Here is an 11,597-nt window from a genome sequence, read left to right as displayed (position 1 = left end):
TTCATTGGGAATTCAATTTTGTACAAATGACGTGTGTAGCATTTTCCCAATATCATTTATCCCTACTTTAAATATTTAATTAAAATTTAAGTATTATATAATTGCTCTTTAATATATTTCAACAATTGTTTATATTCTTTATATAATATGTCCCCAAGAAGTAGTTCAATCGGCTGAGACCACGCTTAATGAAGCGGAGGTCACTAGTTCGAATCCCCCTTCCCCCTCCTTATGCAGACATGTCAAAAATATATATATATATATATATATATATATATATATATATATATATATATATATATATATATATAACTCTTAACAACAAATAATATATAACTCCAAATTTTTAAATAACTGCAAATTTTTTTATTTTATATATATATATTTGACTATACCTTTTTCTGATCATATAAAGATTAAGATCATGGACTATAGTGGCCACCTTGCGTTTCTTTACATGGAAAAGAGTTTTATGGAACTTTGGGTAATGGAAGATTATGACAAAAACATATGGATTAAAAGACAAAATATAAGCATTAAAACCATTCAAGAAGTAGAACACTACACTTCTCCCTTGATTTTTGACAGTTCTGATGTTGTAATCATGAAGAGCTTTAACAACATAATTTTATATAACTTAAAAAGTTATAGATACAATGTATGCAAGACGGGGATTGACTTCAAATGTACAAATGAAATTTTTCCCTTCCGATCTGACTCATAACTAATTCATTTGAAGAATTTTTGGAAGAAGCAACAGTTATGCAGAGTCATTTGGTTGTTCGGTATGTTTGTCTGCTAGTATTTATACAATATTGTTTGTGCTATGTTGTGAGGAATGTGGTCGTGGTCTTTTATTTGGCAGCTGTTACGGCTTCTACTTCAACAATTAATTGGATTGTTTGGCCTCTGTACTGGATTGCTCAAAAGACCAAATTCTGGACTCTCTTTGTCTTCCTGTTTTTTTGCATTTGGTAATGTCAATTTCTTTGTTTTAAATGGGAATTGTATTACCTTTTAATTTGGCATTGGTCATGAAAGTTGCTAATTACTTATCATGTTTAATAAATTAGATTTTTTTCTCCTAATTAAACCCTAACAATAATCTCTAACAATACATTTTGTTTATATTACACTCTTTAGTTAAAATAATCAACATGGCTGATAGTCAACAAAACGAAGATGCACCAGATATTAATGGACGATTGCTTGAATTGGTACGTTGGGCGTCTCGCGAAAGGTATGAGATTCTCTGTTTACGCCCCTTCATGGTGAGGACTCCTAGCGGAAGAGGACAACGATTTCAAGTAATGCGAGAAGCGATACCGGGTAGGGGAGTAGCTCCCGAATAGGTGCATGATCCCCAACGCTTGCAACATTTGTCAGAAACCATTGACTTCCTACACATGAATAATTTGGAGAGTCGGGAGATGACTCCTACACCTCCACCTAAGTCTAATGATGACAACAATTTGACATTACAGGTTAATATGTAACACTATTAATATTGTTATAGAATTATGTTTACAAATTATAATTACATAATTTGCTACCTAATTCTTAATATAGGAAACACCATGTACTACTAGATCAAGATGACATTCCAATTGAATTGATTTACAAACAACAAGAAGCGACTGAACACAAGACGTTTATAAATGTATTGAGGATATGACACATGTATTAATGAAAATTTATCTATTTATACAAATCGCAATACCTGTGTCATATCCTCAATACATTTATAAACGTCTTGCTATTTGTATAAATAGATAAATTTTCATTAATACATGTGTCATATCCTCAATACATTTATAAACGTCTTGTGTTCAGTAGCTTCTTGTTTGTAAATCAATTCAATTGAAATGTCATCTTGATCCAGCAGTACTTGGTGTTTCCTGTATTAAGAATTAGGTAGCAAATTATGTAATTAATTTGTAAACATAATGCTATAACAATATTAATAGTGTTTCATAACCTGTAATGTCAAATTGTTGTCATCATCAGACTTAGGTGGAGGTGTAGGAGTCATCTCCCGACTCTCCAAATTATTCATGTGTAGGAAGTCAATGGTTTCTGGCAATTGTTGCAAGCGTTGGGGATCATGCACCTGTTCGGGAGCTACTCCCCTACCCTGTATCGCTTCTCGCATTACTTGAAATTGTTGTCCTCTTCTGCGGTTAACACTAGGAGTCCTCACCATGAAGGGGCGTAAACGAAGAATCTCATACCTTTCGCGAGACCCCCAACGTACCAATTCAAGCAATCGTCCATTAATATCTAGTGCATCTTCGTTTTGTTGTCTATCAGCCATGTTGATTATTTTAACTAAAGAGTGCATTATAAACAAAATGTATTGTTAGAGATTATTGTTAGGGTTTAATTAGGGGAAAAAATCTAATTTATTAAACATGATAAGTAATTAGCAACTTTCATGACCAATGCCAAATTAAAAGTTAATACAATTCCCATTTAAAACAAAGAAATTGACATTACCAAATGCAAATAAACAAGAAAACAAAGAGAGTCCAGAATATGGTCTTTTGAGCAATCCAGTACAGAGGCCAAACAATCCAATTAATTGTTGAAGTAGAAGCCGTAACAGCCGCCAAATAAAAGACCACAACCACATTCCTCACAACATAGCACAAACAATATCGTATAAACAATAGCAGACAAACATACCGAACAACCAAATGACTCTGCATAACTGTTGCTTCTTCCAAAAATTCTTCAAATGAATCGTTCCGAGTCAGATCGGAAGGAAAAAATTTCGTTTGTACGTTTGAAGTCAATCCCCGTCTTGCATACATTGTATCTGTAACTTTTAAAGTTGTATAAAATTATGTTGTTAAAGCTCTTCATGATTACAACATCAGAACTGTCAAAAATCAAGGGAGAAGTGTAGTGTTCTACTTCTTGAATGGTTTTAATGCTTATATTTTGTCTTTTAATCCATATGTTTTTGTCATAATCCTCCATTACCCAAAGTTTCATAAAATTCTTTTCCATGTAAAGAAACGCAAGGTGGCCACTGTAGTCCATGATCTTAATCTTTCTGTAATAATGTTTTTAGCACATAGGAGAAGGGAGATATAATATTTTCCAGCTCTCTATATCTTCAAAAAATGCAAAGATCTCATTGTTAATCATTAGCCAATGAAGTGCACCACATACAGAAACAGCAGGTTCCCAACTTAAGTCTTCATCCCATGGTAACAAAACATTTGTCAATCGTTTCCAAGTCCATGTTTCCGAAGAAAATAATTCACATTGAAGAGTATTGAATGATTTGGACTTGTAATTTGTGCATATAGACTTGGGTTTAGAAAACCAGACTATTTTATAGCAAAAAGGCTCTGATCTAAGTATTATTATCCCAATTCTTTCGGTTAAAAACATTGTTTTAGGATTAGGGATTTGGTGCAAGGTTTGCAGATATAATATTCTGGTATTCGATGTCTTCTTGGGTTGTCTTCATTGACACATAATAAGATGCCTTGTTTAGTAATTGCTTGTATTTTGACAGGACCACGCAAAAATATTCTGCAATTATATATATATATATATGATATAATTACGTCGGAATAGGAACGACACTAGGTGATCAGAACTGAAGGAAATGAAATTGAAATTAGAATCACTCATTCGTGATCCATTGCAATTACAAGAAAGTTAATTTACGTGTTATAGATTTAATATTTGAATAAAGCAATTTTGCCTTTAAAAAGCAAGAAAAATGCTTTTGATCTGCCAACTGAGAAAAATATTTGGGGTGCTATAATTTTTATTACAATTTCCTTACAAACTTATATATTATGTGATTGGCGTAATAAGTGCTATATAGTAAAAAAACAAACAATAAAATTTTACAAGTAAATTTAACTGTTTATTGACTGATGTGATAATATCAAGTGTACTATCATATCAATTTGTAATGGGCTTATAACAAAAGTGGTGGTATCACTAGCAGCACTCACTCGCTGACAAAATGATACTTTCAAAACATTTTTTAACAGAAGTGATAAGAGAATCCAAATAAAAGTTAAGAGGTAGTCTTGGAAAAGTCCTGAGCTGTTCTTATTATTTTCTGCATTCAAAGGAAAGTTGGTGTACTATTATACGAGTGTTATACAACTTGATGATGTGTCGATGAAAATTAGTCTACAGTACACTATATAACAGTTACTAACTAGTATGACTATGTTGTCACCGTCTTTGACTTTAGTTGGTATGTTCCGGATGAACTTGCGGAGAAAACCATATGGTATTTGCTTGGAAGTTCCTTTGACTAAGACAGAACATAACACTATCGTGACTTTTAACAACCCTATAGAATGCTTCCAAGGTCAAAGAAACTTAATGATGAAAATGCAGAGAAAGAGAGAAGCAATTCTCTGTGACATAAATTGTCGTTTCAAACATTCTTGAAATTAAAATGGCAATTTGAAAATAATTATGAACGCAGAATCCTAAAGAAACAGAATATGAACGAAAGTCTGATGAATTTGGAAGGAAAAACTGTAATTGAACAGACATAATTAAATTCTCGAATTTCTAGTTTGAGCTTTAAAAACCTTTTGTACAAGACAACATTATTACACTTTTTTTTTTATTTTTTTTTATATGTCCACACAAGAAAGGGAGATAATTTGAACTAATGACATCTGTTTCATAAGGCGTGGTTCACAGTCGATTGAGACTTGAGTTACTCCTTAAAGACTATTACACATGTTTTATGGCATTCCTAATTACAGTTTTGTCGTGTCCAACAAGACATATTAAGAAATACGTGGAAAAGAAAGACCACTCTACTTTGGACAATATTTGAAAAGGGAATTATGAGAGGATAAACTCATTTTTTGTGCAACAAAAACAACTATAATCACACATGCGATGGAAATCAACATGAAAAGCAGCTCATCGAATACATATGTTGTTGACCTCGTCGTCGTGTGACTTCCAACTTCTATCCTAATCAAGTCACGGTGTCGGTGGGCCTCCAAACCAAAGCTTTTCTTCTTTGTATCTTACTTGGAAATTTTGAATTAGAATATTTACGCATATTTCTCTCAAATTAGCATTTAATTTGTAATGTTATTTTTGAATTAAACAGAAAAAAGAAGTGCATAAAAGCATAAGGGCCGTTTGAGAGTACGATTTCAATAAGTGTAATTTTAAAAATTGCGTTTTAAAAATTACGTTTTTGAAATCGCTACTTTTTAAAATCGCATAGGCATTTAGTAAAATATGTTATGAAGTACTTTTTTTTTTTTTTTTATCAATTTAGTGTTTGGATAACATTAGCATATAATTGTGGTTTTATGGCCAAATAGGTAAATATTGCGCCAAATATTGTTTTAAGGGAAATCATGATTTTGGTTTAAATTTGCACTTTTTCAAATAAACACCTCCTAGTCAACTTATATAAATCGTAAATTTTTTCACGATTTTAAAATTTGCGTTTTTAAAATCGCAATTTCAAACACTCCAAAATTGTGATTTGGTTTAAAAACGCAGATTATTTTTTAAAAAATGCACTCCCAAATAGACCCTAAGAAGGGTGGGAGGGGAGAGGAGGGATGGAAAACCATCCATTCTCTCTAAAAAAACCCACCAGAGAGGAAAAACTAGAGAGAGGTCGAAAGTTCTCTCTCTAACGCCGGCTACAGCGATAATTTAAGGTCTTGATCTATAATAATATGCAACATTAGAATTGGTGATAAATGGAAAAGTGGATACAATAATTAGATATGGCATTAATGGATAATAGGCAAAAATTTACTAACAATCTTTATGCAAACAATATTTTATACATCATCATATTGGTATCAATTGATTCAATTTGTAAATTTTCTCATCATCGAGCAAGAGAATTGGGGTTAAGGGCGGAACCTGAATATCAATAAAAAAGAGCAAAACTAAAACAATTACTTTTTATGGAGGTAAAAAAAAACAAAAAATTTACCAATAATTTTAAGGTAAAATTTTATGGGAATGAATTATTGTCGGCTAATTATATGGATGTTGCATATTTTGACCAGCCTTTTAAAATGGGAAGAAATTTTGGGACCATGATGATGATCTCGGCGGCCTTCCGACCACGGACCACCACAAGAATGTAGTGGGGAAAGAGCTCAAGTCGATGTAGCACGTGGACCTTCCGGTACTATTGACTAGGTCTATCCTTTGACTTCTTTTGTCAACATTTTCGGCTTTAGCAGAAGAAAGCAATTAAACAAGAGGATGACGTCTGTGAGCTCTGTCCTATCGTTGACCATGTGGCGCACGGCTATAGGGCCTTCGTTTGGTTTCACGAATGGTGTTGGACTTTTGTGGAACATCTCGTGTCTCTGCTTTCAAATGGTGTCAGACCGTTCAGATCAAAACGTGCACCGCCAACTTAATCTGGTTCTGAACAAATTTAAAAAGGGCAATTGACAACTTTTAAATTTTTATTTTTATTTTTATGAAGGGTTTATTGTTATTATTGGAAAACATTAATTTACTTAATAGTTTAAATTTTAAATAAATTAAAAATTAAAATTTTCATTATTTCATTAATCGGGAATAAAATGAAATAGACCAGATGAAATCATTAAACAAACTTGATGGACCTATTGCTAGGGAAATTTGACATTCTTATATAACTTAATGTTGTATAGTTTATAACGTAATGAGATGTTTTTCTAATTAAAATGGTAGGTGAGAGAGATTAATTGTGACTATTTTCTTGAGTGTAAAAGTACATTTACTTGTTACATTTACTTGTTAGAAGCCGCCTAGAAGAGGTTTAGGGCTTATTTGAATGTTTATTTGAAGTGCGTAAAAGTACGTTTAATATTTAAAAAGTTCGTTTAAAGAAAAAGAAAAAAAAAAAAAAAAAAAAGTATATGTTTGGTAAAGAAATATTAAAAGCACTTTTAAATATCCAAAAAGTTTTAAAAAAAATGGCAAAAACGTACTTTTAGCAAAAACTTAAAAATAAAGTTTTTCTCAAAAACCGTTTTTTAACCTATAAACTCTATTTTTCAAACGGAATTTCAAACATGATCTTAGACGGTTGGGTAAGCGTTCTCTCAAGTCCAACTGAACTATAGCCTAAGTCAGCCTCACTAAAACATCAATAACCAACCAAAATGAAACCAAAGTGGTTTAAAAAATAAATAAATAAATAAAATTGTTTGCTTAAATGACCAAGTAAACCACATTTATCTAAAAAGAAAGAAAGAAAAAAGAAAGAAGCAGGCAACATAATTTAGGGGTAGCTTCTACTTATGTGAAGGGTGCCCACCATTTTGACTGTATATAATTGGCCTTACAAGTTACAAGGACCCATCATGACCATCTGGTCCATCTTCAACATCTTCAACATCTTCAACAACTCTTTTTTTTGTTTTCTTTTCTTTTTTTTCTTTTTTTTTTTTTTTTCTGAGCAACACCTCTTTTCAATACATGGACTTTTGTGGACTTCAGATTCTCTAGTCCCAAATAATTCCATTTAAATTTCTCACTCTAGCTAAATTCAGTCCCTCAAGCATGGAAATTGTTATTATTTTTCTTTTTCTTATTATTGAGTTATATCTCATTTTGTCTTTGTTTTTTACACTGCAACTTCCATGAAGTGAAGCTCGAAGCTAAGCTTGCCAATCCAACTGGCATGCAAGAGACATATTGGATGGTTGTTTAATTTCTTCATCTTTCTCTTTGTTTTATTTTATATAGAGACAACTTTTGACTTAATCTTTGGTTAATTAATTACTTTTAAAATAATGTCCTTATCCCAAATGCGTTACTCTCAAGCACATCACTTCATTATTAATTATCTAAAGAAAATCTCAAAGGAATCAGTCAAAGGCCTGCATTCAAAGCTAATCAAGGAAATTGAGTATAAATGATTAGGTAAACTTGGTAGTAAAGTATAAGCTAATGCCTTTCTTTTTCAAGCAAGAAGGTGCATGCTTCCATTCGCTCAAGAACAATAAGATTGTTAAAATAATAAAATAAAATAAGATTTACGCAAAAAAGCGGAAGCGAAAAGAGAGAAAAGGAACACAGAAATTCAAAGTGGTTTTGCTTTAAATACCTACATCCATTACTTAGAAGAATCCAATGGAAGATCATCTTTATATTGAATGACTTTATAATTATATAATTGTATTACATTGACAAAATGTGGTATGTGAGGTATATATGCTACAAAAAATAATCAAATCTTAAAAATTTGATTATACACAAACATCAATGGTAAATACCTATAAAAAAAAGTATATATCTATATATCCACGCTAAAAAAAAATTGTTAAAGATTCTAACGAAGAGAACAAAAAAGAAAGATGGTTTCGCACCATGTCGAAATGAGAACTCCATCTTCTTTTTCTTTTTTTTCGTCTAAGTTGTTAGTAATTTGAACGGTAATTGTAAAAGAGTGTACATAAGATCTACTTGATCAAATAAATTGTAAGTTGTCCAACTACAATATGTACATATAATTCTATAAAAGCTCTCTTACCTCTACCGTTTAGATTACAGCAAAGTTACTAATAATGGCTTGTTTAATTATTCGAATAGCAAAATTATTATATATATAATTAGATCTAGAACCACGACAACAACAAATTTGTATGCACAGATATGATTCAGCACTACAACCAAACAAAACATCTGACCGTACGTACATCGATCAATAGATCTACATTAATATTCCTGTAGAAGAAACAGAATCTCTTACATGCACAAACAACACCAATCGATGATCAGAAGGCCGGCAACCTCTGTATTTAAAAGAGGCCGGATGTTGGCCTATTTACATATGCTTTAATTTTCTTCTTTTCTTTTCTTTTTTTCTTTTTTTCTTCTTTTTCCACCCATTAAAAAAATGAAAAACCCATGAACAAAACATATATAATTAAACCACACATGCATGCACTCATCAAGAAAGACTACCATCATCAGCGGATCCAGATCTCCTAGAATTTTTATGGGAATTCTAATTTTTGAAATTTCAGATTTAGGTCATTTATTTTCATTTAAGAGTCATTATCCTACCACGTGTCTCACTACTAATAAAATAATAATAAATTTTTAAAGATATTAATGATAATTATTATTTTATTATTTTATTAGTAGTGGAATACGTGGCAGAATAATGAATCTTGGATGAAAATGAATGACTTGGATCTGAAATTTTAGAAATTAAAATTCTCCTAAAAATTTCAGGAGATCCGAATCCATTATCATCATAACTAACTCCAAAAACCACGCAATACGGCTGCTGTATGTACATAACTATGGCATCATCATTATCATTGCCATCATCATAATAATTATAATCACATAAATGAGACAAACTTTTTGTGTAGATATAATTGTAATGGTTCTGAAGCTAGCATCAAGTCTAGTCTCTCTCTCTCTATATATATATATATGGACTATAGTTGTATGATATTGATGTATGATCGATGTATCATGCACGACCACCATCTCTTATTTTACTTTTTTCACTCTAAATAATAAAGGAGAGATAAACAAGGTGACACAATTACTAGTTTCACGTGGGTCTCCTCTATTATCGACATAGCTAGCCTTTACATAAAGCTAGTTTAATTTCCATGCATGGCTGCTTCTTTCCCGTACAGGAATGTGAGCATTTAATTAAAGCACAACTCATGATGCAATCAACACGACACGCTACGTAAAGGGCGGATAAATTTTAATAATTTAACATTAAATTAATGAATTAGAATTGACAGATATAAACATAAATTTTAGTAGTGAGCATGCAGCTCATCCGTGCACAGTTAATCAAGATCAAGTGATAATCGATCGGTTCAAAGGCGTAGAAGCTTAAGTGATGATTATTGTTACTTTAATCATATTTTTGAAGGTTCAAACCCATGAAAATCAACAATTATCTCCTAGTTGAACTTTGTAAAAAAAAAAAAATCTATTTTACAAACTATATATACGACATAGAGTACTATAGTAACTATACCAATTACCTAATTGCATAATTGGTTTCTGTCTGAAATTTCGTTGTCTACTTTTTACCTTTTTTTTCTTTTTTGTTGCCTTTCCCTATCATTTGAAACTTTAAAGTACAAATATTAAGACACAACACATGCCTTGGGGCAAAAACATTTCAAATTACAGCTGTTGTTGTACAAACGGGTCCCTAATCATTGCAGTTTGGAGGGATATTTAGACAAACATGGCCCCAAATGAGAAAGAAAAAAGGTTAATTTTGTTTGTTTAATTTCCTTTTTTTTCTAAATTTCAAATTCATAATTCGTCCACCTTCACTCCACCATTGGTGCCAACAACCCAATCACACACAACTTTCTACTGTACAACATCATTACCACTAATGATTTCTCTTACATTTTCCTTTCCTTGCATGTGATCTCCTAATACCCTTTTCCCTTTCCCTAATCTCTTTATATTTTTTTTTGCCAAATCCATCTAGTGCTATCATTCTCCAGACATTTCATAAAAGAATATGCCTTTACACCCGTTGAGATTAAAACACGCGTTTTATTCCAACTTAAACTAGACCTAGAACAAATGCATCAATAAAAATCGAGTTCAACTCGAAGCTAGACTCAGAACAAATGCATAGATAAAAATGGAGCCTATGATGTCGTCGGAGGAGATGACCAATATTATATATAGTTTCCAAAGTGTCATTAATATACGAAATTAGAAATTTAATCAGAATCAATTATGGTGATAAGATTGACAGGTTTCTAACTATTTAATTAATGTTTACTTGCACCTCACCATAAGGAAAAGAAAGCGTTTACTTTTACCTAATTAAACACAATCAAGTAAACACTTTGTGTACGTAATCTCTTCTCTTATGTCTTGCTGTAACAACTTTCATACATTTTCAGTCCCTTTCATGGATAGAGACACAAATCAGAGAACAAATATACCAAGCTGCTCATAAAATTACAAACCCTAAACATATATAATTACTGATATTATATATATATATATATATATTAATTGAAGGGACCCACCCAGATGAGAGATCTGGATCGGCCACGTGTCAAAAGCCCAAACCCTTGGAAATTTCTTGCACACCAGGGTTGAACCCCAGGCAACCCAGCAGGCCCTGCTTGTAAGGCAAGAAAGTCTTCTTCTTCATCTCCTCTGAAACCGCCCGGTTCACTGTGTAATGATACTCATGGGCCGAAAGCGGTCCTCTTCTCCGGCTCGACACCGAGCCGGAACTGTCCGTGGACCGGAAGCTCGAGTTCTTGACATCTTCATTCGCCCTGTTCTTCGACAAAACCGCGTACTTCGTCAATGGATGTTTCCCCGTTGCACGGCCCTCCGACGCGCTCCGAAATAGCAGAAAATCTTTGAGACTCCATTTTCTGTAACCTTTGGAGAAAGAAATGGATGATAGAAATGAAGAATATGTTGAAGAAGAAGTGGGGGAAGTGGAAGGTTTAGCGCTGTTTGTTGTTGAAGGATTCACTTTCGCCTGTGAATTTTCTTCCCCTTCATAAACAATGTCAGAGACCCTCAGAGGAGACAGAGATCTTGTTCCTTTACGTAGAAAGCTTGATGAAGGTGACCTTTCTCTCCCC

The 11,597-nt window shown here is 32.5% G+C and overlaps 1 protein-coding gene across 1 annotated transcript in view; it reads right to left on the bottom strand.

Moving 5' to 3' along the window:
- Nucleotides 1–10,867: 10,867 nt before the first annotated feature.
- The window catches only part of LOC132168631 (uncharacterized), a 1,020-nt gene continuing 290 nt past the window's right edge, over nt 10,868–11,597 (bottom strand). Inside the window, exon 2 of the mRNA XM_059579643.1 lies at nt 10,868–11,591. Within this exon, the coding sequence (XP_059435626.1) occupies nt 11,051–11,591 (541 nt within the window). The 3' untranslated portion in view covers nt 10,868–11,050. The remainder of the gene's footprint in view (nt 11,592–11,597) is intronic.

Source organism: Corylus avellana, chromosome ca1, assembly GCF_901000735.1.
Source record: "Corylus avellana chromosome ca1, CavTom2PMs-1.0".
Taxonomy (NCBI): Eukaryota; Viridiplantae; Streptophyta; class Magnoliopsida; order Fagales; family Betulaceae; genus Corylus; species Corylus avellana.
Note: the sequence above shows the minus strand (reverse complement) of the source record. Positions and strands in the feature narration are given on the sequence as shown.